Genomic DNA, 24090 nt, shown 5'->3' on the forward strand with positions numbered 1-24090 from the left:
ACCGAGGCCGGCAAAAGATAAACAAGATGAGGTGAACCATGGGAACTGCTTGATTTGGGTGTCGCGTCCAGGGTCTCCAGTTGATATGAACGGCGAATTCCTTGCGGAAGCTGTTCATTCGGTCCACTATTCTTTCGACTTTGAGGTCCATGGTCCATCGTCAGCATGGCCGGCATCAAGAGAACACGCATCATATTTGCGCTGGTCATCACCGTCGTTCTGATCTTGCTGTTCAAAAAGGGCGACTCGAATCCTCAAACACCCCAATGGACACCCAACTCACCACCCGGCGGCTCGCTCATCAATGTCGACATCCCTCCAGATCGCGTCGAGGTGCCCATCATCGACAATAACCTGCAGTTCCAGCCGCCACCAGTTCAGGCGCATGTGCTTCTCGACGCGCATAAACTCCCGACAGCTGACGACTTCATCCCTCACTTCGCTGCCGTCACCAACATCAAGGGCATCTCCCAGCAAGAGGCTCGCGCATCATGTACCTGGCCAGCGGACATGTACGTCGATTTTCAATTCTCCGACTCTCTGCCATGGGTTATTGAGGACCGACCGGTGCTTGAGATCGAGCTGCGCAGACGCGAATGGCAGGACTTTGTTAAGAGCGGCATGATCCCATACGCACGCGCCAAGGATCGCTTCTCCGGAAGAGGATTGGTCATAGTCGCGGGCAACGCCGACACGGTAATGCGCGTCAAGGTGATCTTGCGTCAGCTGAAGAGGCTCCGGTCGACAATTGCCATTGAGATTCACTACTGGGACACCGAGATGGACATGGGTGTCATGGCGGATCTCAATGCTCTCTATGAGCCGATATACTACAATGATCTCTCCAAAGAGCACAACATTGTGCACATCAAGAAGGATGGGATCTTCGGGATCAACTACCAGCTGAAGACTGCCGCACTGCTCAACTCGCGTTGGGCTGAGCCTCTGCTGCTCGACTCCGACAACATTCCCATGATCGACCCATCGATTCTCTACGACTCGATGCAGTACACAGAATACCACTCCGTATTCTGGCCCGATATTGCTCGCACGCGGCCTCAGAATCCCGCTTGGGCTATCTTCAACACGCCATGCAAAATGGCCGAGCACGAGCAGGAGAGCGGGCAGCTTCTGGTAGACAAACAGCGTTTCTGGTACCACCTCCAGCTTGCATCGTGGCTCAACAATGAGCAGGGGAAATACTACAATGAGATGTTGCTGGGCGACAAAGACATGTTCCGTTTCGCGTGGCACGCTCTACGGACAACGTTTGGAAAGCCCAAAAAATGGGTCACGAGCGTCGGAACGGAGAATGATGGCTTCTACTGCGGACACTCGTTCGCGCAGCACCACCCCGACGATGGCCGTATCGCCTTTCTTCATGGAGGACTCGTCAAGACTGCTCCTCTCGAAGTCATGAGGTGGAATCGGGACGTCAAGGGCGGATATCTTCGGCATTACAAGAGAGCGCCGAGCGAAGAGAGTCCCGAGGTGAACGTCAACGTCGCCATCAAGTGGGACGGCGCTACTTACATGCCTCAGCATTCTGAGAAGTTCGTTGCGGCCCAGTGCACCGACATGTTTGATGTCCAGGCAAGAGACTTAAATGAGATACTGCCTGGGGTCGAGCAGACGTTTCGCGAAATCGGTGGATACTGGCAGCTGGATCAGGAAGATGCGACGAAGCTGGGCCAGTCTGGGTCTTTACCTGCCAGCTGAAGTCCGAGGCGTTCCGGCTTGCCAAACAGAACAAACAGAATCACGAGGAGCCACGCTTGTTTGGTCCCCCTGACGATCCTCGACGGGCCGATGGCTTCCTACCTAGCGCCAGGCGCCAGTGAGAGGAGGGGGGGCCAAAGACACCGAACAGAGGACAAAGAAGGTTTAGTGCCGTTCCTGCTGTCTTCTCGCGTTCAGAAACGTTCTTCTAACAGGAACAAACAAAAACCAACACGAGGAAGCAGGATGCCACTCGGTCAGCTCGCTCAGACCGAGGTCCGAAGTAGGGCTTGAAGGCTTCGAGCTTATTTTATCAGCTTGTGTCTGACCAGTCAAAGCCGGACCGATGTCAGCAGCCCTCCTCGGACGAGGCGTGTCGGTGTCACACGGGAACGAGGGCATCTTGATTGTCAGAAAAGCTTGGCATGACAAGTCAAAAGAAGAGGCATTCACAAGGCTGAAATGAAGAAAGAAGAGGGTGTTGAGCGATTCGATCATCTTCATAGGATACCATGTTGTTGCCATCAGAACCTGAGGACATTAGGGCTGTTTGCGCGTCTAATCTAGTATCGAGCAGTAACTTGCACTCCCACTTCACGTCGACGAGTGTTCGAATCGTACGCACACGACACGCGAGCAGTCTAGCAGGGAGGAACTGTAACGGAAATCCCTGTACTAAAAGATCCTCTCCTATTACGAGTTAGAAATCACATCTCAATTATTGGACGGTCCAGTTGGTTGGCGCGCCATCCGAGCGTTGAAAGTTTCTGAGACAGCATCGGACGACAAGAAACGTCCATCCACACGCAGGAAAACAAGCTCAACGGCGGTCGTATCCAGAATGTTAGGGTCTTCTGGGTCATCCCACCTGATGTTTCAGGGGAACTTAGCCGCCAAGCCGTGCTGTCGTGCGCTAGAAGCAACATTGGATTAGCGTCGGGGTTGTGCAGCATACGGGATGCAACGCTAAAGCAACTCTCTCCTTTGTGGGATTGCGACTCGCGTTATTACCCCTGAATAAGAGTACCTCTGCTGAGTCTGTTCCAACTTGGTCAGAGTCAGTTGCTGGAAGGGGAACAGTGGTCTCGCCCGTAGATCGGATCTGGGATAGCACAGATACCAAGATGGGACTAAGTAATGTTGTGCGTCTGAACTTACATCCTGGTTCTGGCACACATGCATCTTTCAGGGTCGGATGATGGGTGCATCGATACGAGGCACGGCGAGACTGAAATTCACAGACGTGGTGTCATTGAGGAGTTGATGTCAGTAAGTACGCAACCAAGTTGAACAGCACTTATCGACTGAACGTTTACGATGCCTGCAGTAAACCACGTCAGTATTGCTCATGCCCCCCGAGTGTAGAGCAGGGGACACTGTATCTAATGTGCCTTACTCAGTGGTATCTCGACGTGGTATTAATCGGCACACAGACCTCTTTGTTTCCTCCTGGTCAACGCCTCGCTCACCGCTGTAGCAACCACCGTCTTCCCCCGGTCTGGTTGTCCAATAACAGACGACATGATTCCTCGTTCGACTCTTCAAGGCTTCGTGGAGGCGGAGCAAAAGTACACATGGTGGCGCTCGGACTGGATCAACTCCCCTTCGGTTGACTCGGCCCAATACGAGACTATGCGCGACTGACAGCAGATGAGAAGGAGGAAAAGCAAGCCTTTGCTACAACGTCGACGGCGTCGAGACGCCCTAGAACTAGTCAACACGGTTGGAGACTACTCATCTCCACAGTCAGCATTCAACCTGTACGATGGCTTCCTTTGCCAAGAATAGATTCGCTGAAGTGCGAGCACGGCCTCCCGGGCTTAGGAGCTATCGATGAGGATATAATGAACCCATGATGCCCAGTCTCTAGCACTTGGCTCATCAGGATACGCCTCATCATCTCCTTCGTCTCTAACATATCTTCTTGATTCGGTAGAATCATCCTTTCGTTCTGCGACTCTAGCATACATACAATCTATACCACTCTCTATCAGCTTCTATTCTTCTTCCAGGTACACAACTATTTCAAGCTCACCATGCGTGTGTCAACTTTCCTTACTACCGCCCTCGCGGCTACTCCCGTCATCGCCTACCCCGGCATGAAGAACACATTCGCCGAGATCCGCTCTCGCGCCGATGTAGACGGTAACGGCGCTGACGACGGAGACTCTAACGAGCTCATTGGCGATCTCATCACCCTCGACGACTCCAAGCTCACCGCCGTCGGAAGCAGCGTCAAGAAGCTCCTTACCGGTTTCGACAACCCCGAGAGTGACGACGCCTACCCAACTGTTGGTAGATCAGGCACTCTCGCACCAAAGGGTTCAGCGGCTTGCGCTGCCGACACCTGCTGCATCTGGAAGTACATCGCCAACGATCTTCAGGGTACCTTCAGAGGCAGATCCGGCCGTTGCACCGACTTCGCCCGCGCTGCCGTCCGTCTTGGCTTCCACGATGCCGGCGGTTGGTCAAAGGGAACTGGCAACCTCGGCGGAGCTGACGGCTCTATCATCCTCGCTTCAGAGGAAATAGCACGCGGAGAGAATCATGGTCTCGAGGAGATTGTTGCCCAGACCCAGGTCTGGTTCGACCGCTATAAGCAGTTTGGAATCGGAATGGCCGATCTCATTCAGTTCTCCGCAACTGTAGCCACTGTTGTGTAAGTCATCCGGACCTTTGGTCATACAGTCTGAGCGTGAACTGATTTCGTGACAGCTGCCCCTTGGGTCCCCGCATTCGTACATACGTCGGCCGCAAGGACTCCTCCGTCCCTGCTCCCCTCAATCTTCTGCCTCCCGTCACCGGCTCTGCCGACTTCTTGATCGAGCTCTTTGAGAACAAGACTATCAAGCCCCACGGTCTCACCGCGCTCATCGGCGCTCACACGACCAGCCAGCAGCGCTTCGTGGACCCCAGCCGCGCCGGCGACCCGCAAGACAGCACCCCCGGTGTCTGGGACGTCAAGTTCTATAAGGAGACTCTCGGCTCCGCTCCCGCTCGTGTCTTCAAGTTTGCCAGCGACGTCGTTCTCGCCAAGGACTCCCGCATCAGCTCCGAGTTCCAGGCTTTCGCTGGCCAGGGCGGACAGTCCCACTGGAACCAGGACTACGCTCGCGAGTACATCCGTCTCTCTCTTCTTGGTGTCTTCAACATCAACGACTTGACTGAGTGCACCAAGGCCCTGCCTCCTCGTACCGGAAGCACCTTCACCGCTCCCGACCAGGCTGTTTTGGACAAGTGGCTCGCTACCAAGGACCGCCTTAACAACATCGCCGATCAACTCAGAAACGGTGGTGACATCAATGGCATGATTGCCTCGGTCATGAGCTGGTTGAAGGGAGTCTTCCACTTTAGGTGGTAAACCCCTTTTGGCTTCCGTCCTAATGTTCGAGTTATAGAGGCGTTCGGCTCTGTGTTTTGGTATATAAAAACCGACGTATCCGGCAAGAGTAGATACAAACCATATAATGTCTATACCTAATTTCAACAACACTTGGTTCACTTGGCTGTGACAGTGCCAATGTGTGTCTTGATGCTCCTCATCATTTGATGCTCTGACTATAACTAAGCCAGTCGGAAAAAGAAAGAGGGACATCGGACACTTAAACCAACGGTCACATCCTTATCTATGACCAACAGAAGAGTGGGTTTCCAGCACCGTTCAACCTGAAGCGCGCTTTTGCCAAGCTAGCATTACAACCACGCATTACCCGTGTGTTGTGACTACTCTCAACGTGAGTGCCCTCATCACGGCCCGCCCTGACTCCACAACCGCACAACTCGTCTCCCACCACCCTTCTTGACTAAACCTACGGTGCAAACCCAGCATCCAGAACATCGTATGATGCTTCAGGATCACTAGCCCTGGTGGTCTAGCGGTATGATTCTTCCTTAGGGCTTTAACAAGACTTCCGAGTCTTCTCAGCCGGATTGGAAGAGGTCCCAGGTTCGAATCCTGGCCAGGGCCTGATATTTTGCTCCTACAAGCTTCTTACATGTGCAAACGAGCTTTTTGGCTCTGGGTGATGTGTCACTGGAGGTGTCAAGTCCCCAAGGGCGTTTTGAAGCTGTATATTGCAGAATCGCATCCATTTCGTCTCAGTAACTACTACTCGTGCCTCTAAAATGCTTCATAGTCTTGGCAATATGCTGACAAAAGTAAATCGCAAAACTCCGGGCTCCATATTCTCGTAAAAAGCAGAACTCATGTCTTTGGTGATGTCGCAATCACTTGGGTACGCAAACGCAATTGGCCGAATTGTTTCCAGTGCATGATGATCCGCCGCGTTTCTGTAGGACTTGTGATCAGACCAGAGACTTACTCACGATTCACTGAAAGTTGAGACGCCAATAATGCTTGGTGGTTGTTACTCACCATTCCTTGCTTGCCACACACGTCATTACAAATCGCAACAGAGTCGCAACCTTCTCCAGGCGTCTGAGGCAACGCATTTGCGAAGTAGGCCAAAGCCATCAATAGGGTAGCATACGGAATCGTCTTCATGTTGGTTGCAGAAGTCTTGTGCGGAATTACAATGATGACTGCTATGTGAACGACGAGTTTGAGAGGTCTTTTTCGAAGTAGATGGTCTGATTGATGATTTTGAAGTTGCGTAATGCTGAACATTGTTCGCGTTGAGGGCAGCTATGTAATTAGGTATTTATTCAAGTGCCAGACTCGTGTACATGCAGACAAGTCGAAAGCGAATCCGGTACTCAGCTCAGTCAGGCTGACCATGTCATGTCTCGAAGGCGGTCGACTCATGTTGTGCTGACGACAGGCCATCGATCGATTCGTGCTCCGGACTTTCTTGTGTCGCCTCAAAAAGTGAAACATGCTCGAAGTTCAACTCGTGTTGTAGAAAGCTTAAGATGCTCGGTGATCCGAACTGTCGGAAATTTACCAACCCAGGAACCAGAAACCTGGTTTTTCAATCTTCGCCCTAGGCTACCTAGATATACTGGGTTCGGGAATTACTTAATCACCGAGGCCCTTTATAGGGCTGTCTTTGTTTGAAAATGTCGCCGGTCACCCGCATTAGTTGGATTTCCGTGGATTCAGACCTTACCGCGTTCGCATCCAGGAAATGCCGATGGTGCACTTCTTGAATCGTGCATAGCATTGATTACGACTTGGATGTTGCGGATGAATTGATGAGTCTGCGAGCATCCGTGGGATTGGATGTCAACAAGCCCGAGCCTACAGGGACATCTTGCCCTCTTGAGACTTCCAAGTTCAGGTTCGAGGTTCCGATCGTGACTATAGCTAGGTATCATATGTGAACAACTTGAAGAGTTGGGAAAAGGAAAGATGTTCGATGGATGGCATGCAAATTAAGGTGACAGCATGTGTAGCAACAGGGAGTCAATGACACTGGCCCATTCATTGGAAAGAGGCAATGTTTGAAGCCGTTAGCTACTCTAACAGGATTCACTTGTATGGAGCTTCAATTAATAAGATTTTCCGAAGTCTCAAGACTCTGACATTGCTGTGGACACCGGCCATATTCTGAGCTCAGTGAAATAGTCTCAAATGGAACAGAAGGCGCCTAGTGCTTATAGAAGAGTGAGCTTATGAGGATTTGGACAACTCCCGGCTACCTGCATGTTGGGATCCCGGTCACGATATAAGCTGCATTTGTTTCCTTTACCTAAGTGAGATGCTGTGCTACGAAAGTCCCATCTTAAACGCTCTGAAGACCGGCCACCAGGCTGACTTGAGCGGTTTCATTTAGGCATCGTCGCCTCACTTACACATGGGCCTGAGATCAAATTTCTCTTGGCCGTCTGCGACATTGAGGTTTCGATTCAAAATTCATCGTTGGAAGAACTTTGGTGTTTGGGGGTGATCTGAAAGTCTTGACACCTTCTCCATTTGTAATCGCCCTCAACAACTAGGAGCGGCGTGGTCATGCCTAGACCCGAAGAAAAATCTCTCAACCCGCGGCCGCCTCGGAACGAACCTAGATGCAGCCTTGCAACGTCCCTGGCTCCGGCGAACCGAGAAAGCGGCTCAGCAGCGAACCCCGGATTGTAGCCAGGGGCCACGACGAAAGTCCCAATATTTTCCGTCAGCAGCGTGACCACGTCTCATGTTGTAGAAATTTTGAAAGGTCTTCAATGCTGTCAAAATTCTTTGCTATGAGCTGAACAAAACGGAACTTGAGATGATGATACAGCGGTCGAGAAACCGAGATAATTTGCTTGGTGCCCAGCTTTGTCTCATTGAATCACTCGCGGAGCATCTTGTCGCTCGAAAACAAGCTCACATGCTTAAAAGGATTTAAGTTCTTTCGGATGATTTTGGGAGGGTCGCCAGTTGCCACAAAGTAACAACCGAAGTCCGATAGTTTCAGGGGTAGTTAACTTTCCACCACTTACAAACGTTCAATCCCACAACCAAAAGAGAAGTCCGAGGAACTGGTTGCTTTGCTGAAGGGGGTAAAAGTTGACTGTTCGAACGATCGAAGCTGAACATCAAGAGCGTAGTCACCCGTGTGGACCCTCTCGATGTTGACTTGATCCGGTCGACAGAAGTTCCGGGTCATGAATTGGTCCTCGTCGAAGGGCGTGGCATTGCCTATACTTCCAAGCGTAAGGATGGGAACAGAATAAGCCTCATTCTTTGATGCCATTACTAGTAGCCAAACCCAAGTTCCCACACACGATAAGTGGGGTGTATTGAGATGAACACGACTCCCGCAGCCGTCAGCTTTGCATACATATTCTCAATCAAGTGGGCCGTGAGGCAGGAAAGCTCCCGTTCAACACCAAAGTTCCATTCTTCGACGACTAATTATCGATTTTCTGAGCTTCCACGTTGCAGATATCTATCACAGCGCCGATGACTGCGGGCTTTATTCATAACCAGAGCGATATAAATAATCGAGGCCATCTCGCTCAAAGTAAGATCAATTCTCGAATCATCAAGCTTATCACAGCTCTCTTCCCCAATCCAGCTTCACTTACCGTTATTCGCTCTCAAAATTCATTATGAAGACCTCCGCTGTCATTCTTGCCCTCGTCGCAACGGCGGCCTCTTCAGCCATCCCTAGCGAGGTGAGTGCCAGCAAGAAGCCGAATGTTTGAGGGATAATTGACATGACGTGTCTAGCCTCGCGATATTGAAGTCAAATACGCACCTCTACCTTTCCCCATTGGCGAGGCCGGATGGGTTGGAGTCTTGGAAGAGGGCGGCCCTGTGGTTGAGGTCTGGGGATCCGACCTACTCGTAAGATGATTTCTTTTTCTTCGTGGTGCCGAACTTTCCTCTTACTTACAACATCCTTAGGATATCGAAGCAAAGGTCCAGGAGGAGCATGGAACGTCCATCTTCAACGGTACCGTCGATGTGGATGGCACTCCCGCCACCCCTGAGGTTGCCGCGGCCTTCTACAACGAAGCCCAGAACGCCAAGCGATCCCTCGAGAAGAGAGTATGTACCACGTTCTACGTCCTAAATCTTCACTTTGACTAGCAAGTACCTGACGAGATGATGCTCTAGGCCCCCAATTGTTTTGAGAAGTGGGGCAAGGTAGATGGCTTTCAGGTCAACACTGGCGTGAACAATCTCCGCGCCGTCAACGGAGGTTGCAAGGTCAGAGCCCGCCAGTGCATTCGTACTCAGTGTGTCGGTGAAGCGGCCATCGCTCTTTGTAATGACAACTACTACGACCTCGAGGTCTCATGCGGTCACGTCGCCGACCTTGCGCAGGCTATCGCTCACGACTGCATCTGGGTGGACATCTGCAGCGACCCGAAGCAGCCAGCCCATATCTGCAAGACTTGGTCTGCTGGCCAAAACTTTGACGGCAGCCACAATGTCATTGTCGGCAACTGTGGTGCTGTCAGCTCTAGCGGTCAGCCTGTGAAGGCTTAGAGTCCTGTGAGGGCCATGATGGATTAATCCATGGGCACACTGGCAAGCTTCTTACGCCTGCAGACATCTTCTCCAGCTGCTTTATATCAATACTTGAGAAAAGTAGATCACTGCGGGGGTTTTGATATGAGAAATCGAGCCGAGATTAGGTATGAGTCTCTATTTGCCTCAGCATACACGTTGCCTTGAAACATAACAATGAGTCAATTAAATTTCAACATGTTCAGGCGTCTTTGGCATCTTCGGTCAACGAGAGCCCGATGTACAATTCCAAGTCAAATGCCGAGACTCTTATCAGCTCGCAAGGATTCTGTTAGACAATCGGATCAGCTTGGGGACGTCCAAATGTTGGCGGTGACAGGCTGATTTTTTACGGTCGGCAGACAAGAGTATCATTCTGATTCGCGACCCTGGTGCCAGAAGTTCCCTTCACCCCAGATGTTGTGATAGTCTTCGGCCAACTTCGGCTGTTGTTGAAACGCTACATGAGATTTACATGTCGTACAGATAACATGTAATCGCATCGCGTCTGACCTTGCATCTGACTTGGCTGCCAGGATCTTCCTTCCGGAAATGCTGAACGCTCCCCGGGGGCTACGGGCTCCACGGGATACCGGATTTCCGGTAGGAGAACGTGGGTCAAATGCGAATGCGAAGTTGAGCAATTGAAGAGCATGTAGAGTACATCACAGGGCTCACTTCTGCAGGAACTTTTGTCAAGTCATGGCATCGGCAACGAGGCAGTGTAATGTTGACTCCTACTTATTGACGAGGGCCTCGGTTTTCAAACGGAGTTGGTATGGGCCCCCCGACATGATCCAAGGATCATCAATCCTGGAAATGCATGTGTGGTTTCAATTAAGAATACAACCGTAACCCGGGTGTGACAATGGAATCGCGAACTGCGGACTATTCCATCAACTGCGGAATGGTGTCAGCACATAGATACGTATTCTGTATGAGGGGTAGTTACGTATCACGTATTCTTCCTCATCATTTTCTAGTATTACCGTCTTAATAACCTCTAACGCACCCGATAAAAAAGTTCACAAAGGGATCAGCGTTGGATAAAACCGGAGACCTATGTACTGGCACCATTCCGCAGTTGATGGGATATATGTCGAGCGATGGTGAGGTTATCTTGAGAGCACAGATCCAGGTGCCGTAGATAGCTCGTCTTCACTTGGTGAATAGCTTACCCAAGTTTATACTACTGACTTACACGAAAACACGCAATGTTTATTCTACTGAATCTACTCTGTGACTGGAGTTACATAGCATCTCAAGTGACCCTTAAACAATGCAAGACCAACATCGATCCAATCGAAATCATCGTCCTTGGTTCCGTCTAGGCTCAGCTCGAAACGACGGAAAAGGTTTGCATAAGCTAGGTACAATTCGCACCACGCCAAGTTGATACCAAGACAACTGCGTGGTCCCTTGGAGAACGGAACAAAATAGCGGTCCAGCCTCTGTTTAGCAGCCTCGTCTGCTACAAGCCATCGCTCAGGGATGTACTGATCGGGGGTCTCGAATGCCCACGGATGTTGCATGGGGAACAAGACTCCCATGCTAACAATCGTCTAGAATTCGTGTCAATTTTCAGTTAATCACTTACTCTGTATCAGGTCAATACTCACATTTCCGGGGACTTCTGCTCCGCCAATCCTTGCTCCGTGAGGAGGCACGAGCCTAGAGTTTTCAGAGGTAGTTGTCGGCGCCATCCGCAGTGCTTCCTTGATGACCGATGTCTGCCTTCGTGTTAGGCTTATTCAGGAATGACGGTATAACACTTACCAAGTAGGGTAATTTCTCCAGCTGCTGCGCCGTTGGGGTAGGGCCTTTCAGATCAGGCCATACTTCCTTCAGCTCTGCCTTCAATCTCGCATACTTCTCCGGGTGCTTGCACAGATGATACGTGCCAAGCGTCATGGTTGCTCCAGTTGTGTCGGTTCCGGCGATGACAAGTGCAATTGCCTCTTCCATCAATGAGGCACGAGATGGTGGAGGTCTGGTCGGGCTATAGTTTTCTGGATCTGTGAGGGCACCGTAGATGATCGGTTTCTCATCCGGGCTGGGCTTGCCTATATTAGCCCTGATGTTGTCGATTTGTTCTGCAAACATCTAAAACCGAGAAAATTGTTACTCGGAGTCTTCACTAATGGGGTTGCTAGAATCTAAAAGGAACAGACAACACACGTACGTTTTTCATCTGCGCGAATGCCACACCGCTTTTGAAGAAGGTAAGGCCAACCCATTCCGGTACCCACAGGATGAGCTGCCGTACCAGCCAGAAGTGCTTGAACACCATGAACCAGGCGACAATACTTTCCATTGACTCCAGAATGGGGCTATGAAAATCTTCATGCTCGAAGCAAGCTGCCGATTTGCCGAAGCAGATGGACGTGATTGTCTCTAGGCCGATACACCGAAAAGCGAGACTCATGTTGACAGAGACGCCCTTCTCGTGATGCTTGACCAAGTTTGAGCAGAACTTATCGATCTAAACACCAGTTCAATGAGAGATAGAACGGAGGAGTTTGATTAGGTGCGATAGAAGGCCCTTACATTTTCTTGTATCAGTTGCTCTCGGTTATATACAGAGCTCTTGGCGAAAAATGGATGGAGAATGTCCTTGCGATTTTTGTTGTCTTGATGTTTGACAAAAGTGACAGTGGCGCCGTCGCCACCTAGAAGAGCGTACATGAACGGATCTTTGTCAAACTTGGTGCGGTAGATCCCAGAGTATGCGTCAGGATGATTGAAGTGAAGCTATATCGTTATTAGTAACCATGCGCTCAAGAGCTTGTCAAGCTTCAAGCTTCTTACCCGGTTGGGTCCAATTCTGACGATATCTCCTGCACTCAGAGGTCAGAATGATCAATTAACGCAAAGTCAGGGACAGCTCAGTACCATATTTAGCGTGGAGATCTATGCAAATATGATGCATCGATCTGTTGACAATAGTCTGCTGATATGTCGACCACCAACTGGTGGCCGCGGCTAATCTTGGTCCTGGAAACTTGGAGAGTGGGTGAAAATAGATGTTTCTAATGCATTGTGCAAGCCAAAATAAGACCCAAAGGCTGGTAGCAAAGATGATGCCAGACTTCAGGACGTCAAGAGCGAGGTTGGTATGGTTCCAAGCCATTGTGAGATGGTGTGAGATGGGATTTGAACAGACGATTCTAACAACAAGCTCAAGAATCAAGATATGGCACTGCGGTAGCGATTAGGCGGACCAAAATCTAAGAATCTGATTATATATGAAAACCCTCTAGTGTTCGGAAGACAAGCAGGGTCTGAACTGCTTCCTATCAAGGATGTTTCGTTGTAAATGGGCTGCGGGTCCCTCTATGATACTACTTTGGAAGCCATGTAAACAAAAGTACCTGGCAGCAGTAACCCGAGCCTTCTTATCAGCCACCCCTACGTTTCGGGTCACGTCCAAGAAACTCAAAAATTGCTATTCTGCAAGATCCATTCCATTTTAATATGGCCGCTGCATGGATCTTCGGCCCCTGCAAAACTCCCCGGGACGCTCTTCCGTGGTTTAGCCATGCCTTTGACAACCTCACTTCTAAGTCATGGCCCGGTTTCTCATGATTATGGGCGGTCTGGTAGCTCATGAGCTTCAGGGTATAAGAGGGTCAAAATTCAACGACTGACGGGGAAGGTTTCTCATGTAACACTACACACCAGGTCAAGAAAACGAAATAACCAAGTCCCCAAATGCCTTCATCAAAGTTGAGCGTGTCCTCCGTCAACGGTAAGCTCGCCTCTTAGTGCCGTATTACCCCATATCATCCCATTCTCATGCTTTCACAGGGAACATTTGCGCCCTGGAGAATCTGCAAGATGTCTCGCAAATTGCGTACGCCTACAACTGGCTCCACGATGCTCCTTATTTGGATCTGAAGACCTCTCTACTCCCGTTGGCTGGATACGAGCGGCTCCAGCAGTGCCGTACCCCTTCGACTGACGGAGAAGACGAGCCTGCTGATGTTAATGGATTTGACATCTTCCCCGTTCGAGCTGGTCTGCCTTGGCCGACGGGATTCCCCAAGGCACGTCAAAGCCGCCACTGGGAGGCCGGCCTGAGAATCTCTTCAGAGCTGCTGGAGTTGTTCAGCACTGACTCCAGCATGTTCACTGCTGTCAAGCTTAACGGCAGATCCCTTGCCAGGATTGCTTCTCATGAACTTTTGCTACCGGAAGAGGACCGTTTTACCAAGTTTGCCACGTACCTGTTCCCTGAAGCAGACAAGGAGAGAACCCGCCTTCTCGCAGCCACCATTGTATTCATTGTCATCTTTGACGGTAAGTAAGAATGCGCACCTGTTTGCCTTCCGAGGTTACTGAAATCTTCCGCAGACTCATGGGAGATGCATAGCGAGGACAAGGTACGATGTCCATCCCTGCAAGCTGATCCCTACCACCGAGCTATCACTGATCCAGGATTCTAGCTCGGCGTTGTTCGTGATGACTTTCTCCGTCGCCTTGAATCCAACGGAGAGAAAGAAAAGTCTAAGTCCGAGCTGCAGTCGCTCATCGGTTACGTTGTAGATGGACTTAAGAGTCACGACAAGATCGCCGGCAACGGAGGTCAGGAGGTGATTGACCGACTGGCGGACTTTTGTCGACACGTCCCGCCCCAGTCGAACTTCGCCAGCCTAGCAGACTACTTGTCCTACCGCAACATTGATGCGGGTGTCCCGTAAGTTCGACCTTCATCAAACTCCCACGCGCGCGCTTCTCCCCGTTACAAAAGGTCCGACCCGCATCTAATAATCGAATGTTTGCAAGGTATATCTTGGCATGTGTGAAGTTCTCGCTAGAGTCCGACGTTGTGATTGAGGATCCCAAAATGACCAGGATCCTACGTCTGGTTAGCGACCACGTGTCGCTGGTCAATGACCTGGCCTCTTTCGACAAGGAGCTCAAGGCCCTTGAAGATGGCAAGGTCTGCTACATGATCAACGCGGTCGACGTCGTGCGTCGTCTTCTGGGATTGGATTCCTATTCTGCCGCCAAGGCCGTTACTTACAGCGTCCAGCTGGAAGTGGAGGCTCAGATGGAGGAGGAGCTGGAGAGGCTTGCCAAAGGAAGAATCTTGTCCCCCAAGGAAGAACAATTCGTTTCCGCCGCCCTGACCATGACGGCGGGGAACCTGTTTTACTCGGTTGTGACTTCTAGATATGGTGGAGAGGCTGCCAAGATCGATGTTTAACGATTGACATGCTCCCTAAGGCGCTTGTGGAGCGCGTCCGAGTCGGGGAGTTACATCGGTCCAAATATAGGCTTTTGAGATATATATACAATGCAACAGCTCTACGTGGGATATGCAGGGTCATCAGTACTACAGCATCAAAAGTGCCTTCCCATGGATCTATCCTATCTCCCCCTAGCACGCGTGACTGTGAAACTACACAGCTCTAAAGGACTACGGAATAGTCCGATACCGAAACTCTGAGTACCGAGCGAATCATGGAGTCTCTATATCATGATGTCTCAATTCATCCATAGTCGACAACCAACAACAATTTGGCAGCGCTTCACGAATACGAAAACAGCGTAATGTCATTTCCAAGCCTGCTCCAGGTGCTTTCGAGCCACTGGTTCGCAGCCTGCCTGGCCATCTTTGTCCTTCGCGCTCTCTATCGCCGTTATGTTCCTAGCCTCAGAGATATCCCTGCAGTCAACTTCTTAGCAACGGTGAGCCGCTGGAACAAGGTTCTCCAAGTGCTGTCGACTCGTGCTGAGAGGAACTTGCTAGAAGCGCATAGGAAGCTCGGTCAGTCTATAGATCAACTTGAAAGTGCCATCATCGTTGAAGCTGAAAGATCTAGGCCCCATCGTCCGCATCGCCTATAACGAAGTCTCCATCGCAGACCCGGAAGCTATCCCCATCATCTTTGATAATGAACAAAGATTCGTCAAGGTGAGCCCGCATCCTTCAAAGACATTGTGTAGTTGAAATACCACTAACACGAAAAAGACAGACTGGTACTACATGTTTGGTTTCCCAACACCAGATGATGCCAACCTCTTCTCCGTCATCGATCCAGTCGAACACAAGCGTATGAAGCGCAATGTCGCAACCGCATTTTCAATGTCTGCCCTCATGGCCTTGGAAGAGTTTGTTGACTCAACCGTGACGCTCTTCATCCAGTGCATGGATGAGCTTGCCATAGCCCCTTCAGTTCCGCCGTCGCAGCGCAAGGACCCGATCAACATGGTGGAGTGGTTCCAGTGGTACGCCTTTGACGTGGTTGGGGAGCTGAGCTTCTCGCGACGCCTCGGGTTTCTCGACACCAAGTCTGACGTGGGTAACATGACGAAGGTGCTTGATAGCTTCATCCAGTACGCATCCACGGTAGCCATGATGCCAGAGCTACACAAGTTTCTCTTCGGAAACCCGCTGGTAGCCGCCTTCCTCAGTCCTCCGGCGCTGGTCATCTCGGATGTCACCAAGCAGGAGATGGACAGGCGTGAAGCGGACCCGGATGCAGTGCACTCCGACATCATGGACAAGATCATCCAGTCTCAGAAGAAGATCGGGCCTCATGAATTCCCGCATAGCGAAATTTTCCAGCATGCCGTGGTCAACTTATCCGGGGGCTCAGACACCACCGGAATTGCCATGGACTCCTTCATCTACCACCTCCTCAAGAACCCGAAGGCCTACAAGAAGCTACAGGCCGAAATCGACGAGGCTGCGTTGAAAGGGAAACTTTCGGACCCGCCAAGGTACAGCGAGACAAACCACCAGGCCATGCCGTACCTCGCGGCCTGCATCAAAGAGGCCCTTCGCATTCACCCGCCCGTCACCACCACCCTCCCTCGCCATGTACCGCGGGGCGGAGCTTACATCTGCGGCCGCTTCTTCCCGGGCGGTACCAGAGTGAGCGTCTCGCCTTTCGTCGTTGCAAGAGATAAGAAGCTCTTTGGGGAAGACTCGGATGCGTTTCGGCCGGAGCGTTGGCTCGAGTGTTCGCCCGAAAAAGCCTTTGACATGGAGAATGGCTGTTTGCATGTAAGTCGCCCCGCGCCAAGTCATTGCTTCTTGAGATCGATGCTGACTACGACGAAGTTCTCTCATGGCGCGCGCATATGTCTAGGCCGCCATATCGCCGTCATGGAAATTTGCAAAGTCATGGCTGCGCTGCTAAGACGGTTCCGCCTGGAGCTCGCTGCCCCGGACGAGGAATGGGATGTGCGCACTTACAATTTGCCAAAGCCAAAGTCACTCAATGTCTATATAACTCGTAGAGAGTGACTGCAAATTGAACATGAATTGAATCCGAATATCAAATCACTTTGAAACTGCCTAGAAATCTCACCAACGGTCATAGTCTCCAATGTCTTCCTCGTGATACCTCTCCTCGACTCGCGTGAACCCAACTTTCGGCCCATCAAAAGGCCACGGCTCACCTTCACCAGTCGCAAACAACGCAAAAGATGCTCCAGTGAACACGTAATACCCCGTTGGCGCGAAAGCCTGCCACCTCGAATCAATCTCTGCGACGTACGTCGGCTCGCCATCGCCAATGCTATAGCCCAGGTGGTATGTCAATGGTTCAGCCCGGATATCAAGTCTCAGCCCGCTCTTGAGCAGAGACGATGAGTTGAGGGGTCGTTGCCAGTACTATCATTCACGTCCAGTCAGCAAACCGTCGTCGATGAACTTCGCAGAGTTGAGAGCCAGAAAGGGGAAGCCCAAGGGGTTGGAAAGAACTCACATCCACAGTGCCATTCCTCCTAACCTCGGTATACAAACATATACCCCCAATCCCACCATCGCACCCCTTGACACCGATATCCTGGTGCTGGAACTCACTCAAGTAACTCGACACCCCAACTCTCATCCTCTGCCCCAACACGCCCTCAAACCCAAGCAGCTCCGCAGAAAACGTCATGTTCAACGACGTCTGTTTCCGCAGCACCGCCGCGGGATGATCCCGATCACTCAAGCCAAAGACGTTAGGCTTGAAGACTAAATGCCCGTTATCAACATCATACGACTTGACGTACGGCGTTCGGAGCTGGTACCACGAGGGATCAAGCTCCCTTCCGGAGAAGTCGTCTACCCAGGGGGCTGGTGTCTTTTTGATTCCTGTCTTGGGCCCGATCTCTTCGCTGAGAATAATGGGCTTCCCGTTGTTGATGCTGGGCCAGTCGTTTTCCCATGTCACTTGCGCCAGAAAGGTCTCACGGCCTATACCCGTCAAGTTAACACTCCCGCCTGCTGGTCCATCAAAAGACAACTGTCAATAACACATACCGAGTGGCGAGCTGCCATTCACATTCCGCCTCGCAATGAAGGAAGCATACCACTCCCCATCAGCAGTCTCTACAAACGTTGCATGCCCCGTCGACTGCACGGTCAAGTTCTTGGCCCCCCATTGTCCGTTATACATGAGGGGATTATGCGGACAAGCCTCAAACGGTCCAGAGGGCGACTTACTCCGAGCAATCGAGGTTCGATGCAACTCATCAGTGCCGCCTACCCTTTACGTCAGTTCCACTCTCACACACAATCACACGCAAAGCAGCATCACAAAACCATCACAGACTCACCCTCAGCAATAACCAGAAAATACCACCCACCCCTTAAAAACATCTTTGGCCCCTCAGGCCTAGCCGTCGCATTCCTCTCCAACGTCCCATTCCAAAGACTCTTGTACTCTCCAACGCACGCTCCGCTCGAAAGCTCGACCTCGCACTGCGCAATCCCCCAAAGCCTCTCTTGATTATTGTTCGGCGCCATCAGGTTCAAATACATCCTCCCCGTCGACGAATCATGGAAGAGCTCTGGGTCGATGCCCCATGGCTCCGCCCAGACGGGGTCAGACCAGGTTACGAGGTCCGGAGAGGAGATGAACCACACCCGCGGCCAGACGCGGGCTGCGGGGTCGTAGGTCCAGCGCGTCATGCCCGAGAGCCAGAATTTGTTGTGGAAGTGGGCTAGGCTTGGTGCCCAGGCGCCTGCGATGGGATGTTAGTGAGATGATTCCCGATGGCGATTCACCTACTACGCGGGCTCGCGGGGAGGATTTGAGGGCATGGTACCAGCTCCGGTTGGGACGCCGTAGAGTTGCAGCTGCTCCGGCCTCGTCAAGGCGTGCGAAATAAGCGTCCAATTCGACAGATCCTTGCCTATTCATACCGTTGTCAACATGGCACATATAGCACTCTACAGGCACGATGGGTATCGTTGATCTTACTGTGATATATCGGCATCCCAGGCCAGTACTCGAACGACGACGTGGCAATGTAATAATCATCCCTTACCCGAAGAATTGCAGGATCAGGGTTAAAGCCCGAGATGATGGGGTTCCAAATCGCCCACGTTGGTGTGAGCAAGAGGCAGAGTGCGAATAGCACACGCATAGCAACGAGCATCTTCATGGTCTGCTTTCTACCCCTAGTCGAGATTCTGATCAAACTTTGAGCCGTTCATATGCCGCTCGATTGTATTCATTGCAGTGCAGATGAGGCTATATCAAGGCGTTCATCTGAAGTTGATCGGCATGTGTTGGCGGAGCCGGCGTATTGCCCGGAGCAAGCCCCCGAGCACCGGCCACCTGGCGGAGGATGAACCCGGCATTTCCGCCGAACATCACGCTGTACTTCTCGCAGAAGAATCAATAATCGCAAGTCCGAATTGCACTTGGCTTTAAGGCTCAGCCAATTCTCACGTTGCGTATCACTTGGACTTCTTGTCAGATGTTGATGTTGATGAATTTGATTGCTCCCAATTCTCTTACTATGGTATATCAGACTCCGACCTTTGCACTACCACCCAACCCACCCTAGCCACAGCCTTGAAACGTTCCGGTATTCTTCAGGCTCGAAATGACTGTGAACTAGCCCTTCCACCTGATCTTGCAGTCCTCCAGATGGTAGACGCCAGGCCCGCCACCAAAACGCAGACAAACTCATCCCAAAAACGAGGACCCCGCCCTATTAATGCTCCCTCCGAGAGCCTAACGTGGAAAAGGCTGAGCACCTAAGTGCCTCCGCCAGAGAGGAAAGAATGAAGAGAAATAAGAAATATACAATAGGAACCCAGTAGTCGTAGAGTTCGACATTTGGGGGTAATTGAAATAAAGCGAAATCAATGGCAAGAATACAAAAACGTTCTCATAGATTCGTGACGTCCATTTTCTCTCTTTTTTTACACCCCGCCATCCATTTTAATGATACTGAGAGATGATTAGAGATGATGAAGAGATTCGTGGCGATTGTGTTGCGAGTGTTTAAATCATGCCGCCGGGCATGTTTCCGTTGTTCAAGCCCCCTGTCATAGCCATAGGCGCAGGCATATTGGGAGGGCTGTTGCCCCGGGTCAGTCGGGCACGCATGTTCATGCCATTGGCTTCGCTGATGGTCTTTCGGAGGCGGCGCCGCTGGGAACCAGGGCCGTCCTCTTCGTCGCTCACAGAGAACGCGCTGTGGCTGTCGCCACCGTGCTCACTGGGAATCGGTGGAGGAGAGAAGGGCAGGTGAGGGGAACTTGCGCCCATGTCTTCATCTCCTCGGCGGCCCATCATCGAACCGATCATGTTGCGACGCTTCGGGTTGATCGGAGGCAGAGGCGGAGCGTTGATATTGGCGTGCACGCTGCCGTGAAGATTTGGCGTCGAGGCGGCAGCACCGAGGATGCTGCCAGATCGCGAACGAGAACCGCTTCTGGACCGGGACTCTGAGGTCTCAGGAAGAGCCACAGTTGGGACGCGAGAGGTTGAAGAGACAAAGGTTGGCTCAGAAATATCCTTCTTCCTGACCACTCTCTTCATCGACTCGTCGAGGCGGTTGGCAGGTGCAGCCTCCATGTTGGGCGACGGCACAGGAGGTGCGGAAGGTCGGCGGGAGGGGACAAAAGCCGGTGAAGACTGGCTGACGGGAATGGAGGGCGACGGGATGGGAGCCATTGGGGAAATGGGCGAAGGCTGGCCGGATTCAGGCCCCCGTCGGCGGTACTGAACTGCCAGGTTGCCCTGGGATGCAGACCGATCGAGAGACTTTCCTTGACCCGCTCCGGCTGGGTACGGCTGAGGAGGCATAATCGGAGACCGACGAATGTTGGTGCCCGGGAGGCCTGGCGAGTTCAGCATTTGAGGTCTAACCGGAGGAGGCACCATGCCGCGCTGCTCTTCGTGGGGCGATGAGATGGTGCCGGTACGCAAGCGTGCTGGGCGATGAGGCCGGTCTCCGCTGCTAGCTTCAGAGCCGCTGCGGTCACGCTCAGTCCGTTCAGTCCGAGAAGGAGGGCGGGAGGGCGCGCGGACAGAGCCGTTGTTAGGTTGCGGCTCCTCACTGGGTGCCCGCTGCTGATAGGTGACGGGAGGCGGCCGGCGCTCGCGAGATGGTGATCGCGGACCGGGGGTGCGCTCGCGACTAGGTGCGGTCCTAGACGCAGGTGGGCCAACTATCGGAACCGATGCGGAGCCAGGCATTTGACCAGGATTGATAGGGACACTTGACGGGCTCTTCTGAGCCTCCATCAGCCGTCGCCTAGCTTGTCTGAATGCCTGGAGTCCAGCGTGCATGGAGTCGTCCTCCTTGTCCTTCTCCGGCTCGTGCGTGGGAAGGACTGGCGCTGTCTCAGCTCTGGGGAACGCTGGCTTCTCGCGCTCTTCCTGGACAGGCGACTGGGGTTCCTTCTCCTCGAAGCTTGACTTGTTTGGGCTAGGAGCACTGCTGATGGTTGACGTCGCAAGGCCAAGCATCTTGATGGCCTTTGAGTGCTGGCTATCGACGCGGTTCTCGCGGTTGCGATCAATCAAAGAACCACGGCTCGTCTTTTGTCTCAAGATGCCCAATGGGTTCGGACGGGGCAACGATGGCTCTCTTGTACGATCGACGGGGTGAGGTGAGAGGGACCTGCTGTCACGATCTGACTCCACGTAGGAAGTCAGTCTCTCACGAACTCGGCGCGCGCGGTCAGCGAGTTGGTTGGCAAACTCGTCGTGTTCCTTCTCCATCTCGGTGCTTGACCCTGTGTTGCGCTCTGAGGTTGGCTGGTTCTCTGATGGGAGCGTTTGATGAGGCTGCGAGGTGGGCTCAGGAACTGCCGGTTCCTTCTGATCGTTGAAAGTCGGGTTTGCCCAGTCTGGCGACTGCACTTCCCAGGGGTTGGCCATCACTCCCATATCCGCCATAGACTTGGGATCATATGGATCAAGAGGAAACCTAGAAGCAAAGTTGGACGTCTGCGGCGCTGAGCCATAGATGGATGAAGTAGCGCTGTCGGTTCGCAGGTGCTGGCGGACCATTCCGCTGAGGCCGGCGGACGAGGGGAGCGTCGGAGAGTCTTGAGGCGAGCTGGTCGTCTCGGCGGATACGGCAGTGAAAGGTTGATCGGACACGGGCGACGGCTCAATCGACGCGCCGGTGCTCAGTGAGAGCGGTGTTGGCACGGCAAAGTCCCTGAGTGCGGGATGGTCGCGATCAGCAGGGCGTCTTGTGGCGCCATGGAACGCAGCGGCTGGGTTTGTGGCGTCATCTTGGGGAGAAAGTGAATCGTCGTAAAAGCTCAGCCCAGCTTCCTCTTCCTTTACTGTCGGCTCTGTACGAATTATCTGTTCGGGTTTCTCAACCGGCAGCCTCTGAGCCGACGAGGATGAACGGGATCGGCCGGTAGTTTGTGATGCGTTGGACTCTGTGCGGAACCTGTTGGTCGGCGTCTCTCGGCCTTGTTGGAGTTGAAGCTGCCTTTGAGCATATCTAGACTCGTCGTAGGAGTGAAGAGGCTTTTGGAACAGCCCCATAGCAGTGGCCTTGCCCCGGTCACTGGGGAGAACAGAACTCTCCTCTCCTTCGCTGATGGGCGGGCTCAAAGGAGGTGCACCTCCAAAGGAAGACTTGGGTTCGGAGTTTGTGGGCACGTTGATGCCCAAATCCATGGGGACAATTGGCGATCCCATGGTCGGAGGACTGGCGGATCGCAGGTTCGGAGCGCTTCCCTTGGCCAAGATCCTCCTCTCATTGCCAAAACGATCGCTGAAGAGGCTGCTTGTGGGTGAAGGTCCGTTTTGGAGGTCGGGGGTCCTGCTGCCTAGAGTTCGCTGCCGAGAAAGGGTGTCCATTCGCGATAGAGCCGAAGATTGTTGCTCCTGGAGATCATGGTTGAGTCCTGTCTCGTAAAGACGTCGTGCTCGGGTAACGCTCCGGTCAAGGTTGGGCGTGCCTGATGCCGAACTTGGTGCCGTCGGGTTCGACTGCCAATCCTTTGCTGCTGACGTTGGTTGGGACATGACAGAGGTGGCGGCCGTGGAATTGCGGCCTAGTGACGGTGTTGATGATGTGGTTGAGTTGGTTTCTCTCTTGCGGTCGTAGCCCAGCGGTGGAGGTGATTCCGCGCGAGGGAGATCGATACTCGAGGGCTTCTGGTCTTGTTCGTCGTCAAATGGCTGCTTAGACTTCTCCGTCTGCCTCCATTTCTGGAAGGCTGACTTTGCAACATCGTCATCATAGAGAACGCGACCACTCATGCCACCGCCGTCGAGGTTCTTGGTGGAAACAGCACCAGAACCAAGCTTGTACACTTTTTGGCGTCCACCAAATAGGTTGTTGCCTTCTCCCGGCTTGGCTCGGTCCATGACACTTCCCGAGATGGAGTTACCATCAGCAGAGTGGTAAGAATCCATCCGGTTAAATGGGACTTCTTTTCTGATTGACTCGACCTCGGCGATGTCCGACAGTCCGTTGGGACCAGGCCCAAAGCCAAAGTCTAACATCCTCGACTGGCGCTTCGGAAACAGAACGCTGTCGTCGCTGGCCTTGCCGATTTTCGTGTTCGGGTCGTCTTGTTCTCTCAGCATAGAGAAGCGTGCAGAAAGCCCAGTCATGAGAAGACTCGTGCGGAAGTCATCGCTGTGGGGCAAGGCATTCTCGAGATCCAATTCCTTCTTAGGCTCTTCTTCTTGTGATTTCTTTCCCTTGCCAAATAAACGGAATGGTGCGGGAGACTCTGATTCGTGGGAGGCCCGAGGCGTAGAAGAGGCGGCATCATCCTTCGCCCTCTTCTTGGTGCGAAATCTGTTCATTGTGTATTATCGTGTTCTGCCTCGTCGGCAGAGGAGCTGTGTGCGTAGGGTCGACAAGCAGTTCCTTTTTTTTTTCCTTCTCAAAGCGATTTTATCAAGCTTAAGCGTCGGTGCTCTTCATTAAGCGGTGTCCATTAATGGTGGTTGGGATGGTAGATCGAGAAGTTGGGACGAAGAGCGAAAATTTGTTTGAAACGGGCAATGTTCGCTCGGGACGATTGGCCAAGAGTGCGTCTGAAGTCGAGATGCGGGATGGCTAGACACAAATAGCAGAATCGTCAGCATAGATTTGACAGGAACCCTTGGACACACGACCACGTTCCGGTCTCAGCTCTAGACGGCTTCTTCAGCTTTTGGGGGCGGCCAAGCAGCAATTGACTTCAGTAAGTCGTCGGAGACGCTTAAAGCTGTGCTTGAGCCTCGTCGCAGCTGGGACCT

At 52.4% G+C, this 24090-nt stretch overlaps 8 protein-coding genes across 8 annotated transcripts; 5 read left to right on the top strand and 3 right to left on the bottom strand.

The window, feature by feature from the left end:
• Positions 1-165: 165 nt before the first annotated feature.
• On the top strand, positions 166-1719 carry CCOS01_12889 (glycosyltransferase family 71; the record flags this gene model as incomplete). The annotated part of the gene is made up of 1 exon (XM_060461036.1): positions 166-1719. The coding sequence occupies one exon, from the start codon at positions 166-168 to the stop codon at positions 1717-1719; it is 1554 nt and encodes a 517-aa protein (XP_060308238.1).
• A 1521-nt stretch (positions 1720-3240) lies between these two features.
• On the top strand, positions 3241-5080 carry CCOS01_12890 (peroxidase; the record flags this gene model as incomplete). The annotated part of the gene is made up of 4 exons (XM_060461037.1): positions 3241-3327; positions 3466-3479; positions 3656-4378; positions 4435-5080. The coding sequence occupies 4 exons, from the start codon at positions 3241-3243 to the stop codon at positions 5078-5080; spliced, it is 1470 nt and encodes a 489-aa protein (XP_060308239.1).
• A 3632-nt stretch (positions 5081-8712) lies between these two features.
• Positions 8713-9598, top strand: CCOS01_12891 (uncharacterized protein; the record flags this gene model as incomplete). Its single annotated transcript, XM_060461038.1, has 4 exons — positions 8713-8778; positions 8834-8950; positions 9011-9154; positions 9224-9598. The coding sequence occupies 4 exons, from the start codon at positions 8713-8715 to the stop codon at positions 9596-9598; spliced, it is 702 nt and encodes a 233-aa protein (XP_060308240.1).
• Positions 9599-10851: 1253 nt separating this feature from the next.
• Positions 10852-12749, bottom strand: CCOS01_12892 (uncharacterized protein; the record flags this gene model as incomplete). Its single annotated transcript, XM_060461039.1, has 7 exons — positions 10852-11181; positions 11239-11349; positions 11396-11722; positions 11802-12101; positions 12167-12370; positions 12428-12456; positions 12512-12749. The coding sequence occupies 7 exons, from the start codon at positions 12747-12749 to the stop codon at positions 10852-10854; spliced, it is 1539 nt and encodes a 512-aa protein (XP_060308241.1).
• Positions 12750-13330: 581 nt separating this feature from the next.
• Positions 13331-14828, top strand: CCOS01_12893 (uncharacterized protein; the record flags this gene model as incomplete). Its single annotated transcript, XM_060461040.1, has 5 exons — positions 13331-13367; positions 13427-13918; positions 13973-14001; positions 14065-14315; positions 14405-14828. The coding sequence occupies 5 exons, from the start codon at positions 13331-13333 to the stop codon at positions 14826-14828; spliced, it is 1233 nt and encodes a 410-aa protein (XP_060308242.1).
• A 347-nt stretch (positions 14829-15175) lies between these two features.
• Positions 15176-16877, top strand: CCOS01_12894 (uncharacterized protein; the record flags this gene model as incomplete). The annotated part of the gene is made up of 4 exons (XM_060461041.1): positions 15176-15392; positions 15448-15539; positions 15597-16634; positions 16692-16877. 4 exons carry the CDS (start codon positions 15176-15178, stop codon positions 16875-16877), a joined length of 1533 nt encoding a protein of 510 aa, XP_060308243.1.
• Positions 16878-16937: 60 nt separating this feature from the next.
• Positions 16938-19009, bottom strand: CCOS01_12895 (xylan 1,4-beta-xylosidase; the record flags this gene model as incomplete). The annotated part of the gene is made up of 6 exons (XM_060461042.1): positions 16938-17246; positions 17341-17816; positions 17883-18104; positions 18179-18586; positions 18671-18757; positions 18826-19009. The coding sequence occupies 6 exons, from the start codon at positions 19007-19009 to the stop codon at positions 16938-16940; spliced, it is 1686 nt and encodes a 561-aa protein (XP_060308244.1).
• An 851-nt stretch (positions 19010-19860) lies between these two features.
• On the bottom strand, positions 19861-23652 carry CCOS01_12896 (uncharacterized protein; the record flags this gene model as incomplete). Its single annotated transcript, XM_060461043.1, has 1 exon — positions 19861-23652. One exon carries the CDS (start codon positions 23650-23652, stop codon positions 19861-19863), a length of 3792 nt encoding a protein of 1263 aa, XP_060308245.1.
• Positions 23653-24090: the final 438 nt, after the last annotated feature.

This window comes from Colletotrichum costaricense (assembly GCF_030867565.1).
Source record: "Colletotrichum costaricense strain IMI 309622 chromosome Unknown Scaffold_16.1, whole genome shotgun sequence".
In the NCBI taxonomy this organism is placed as follows: Eukaryota; Fungi; Ascomycota; class Sordariomycetes; order Glomerellales; family Glomerellaceae; genus Colletotrichum; species Colletotrichum costaricense.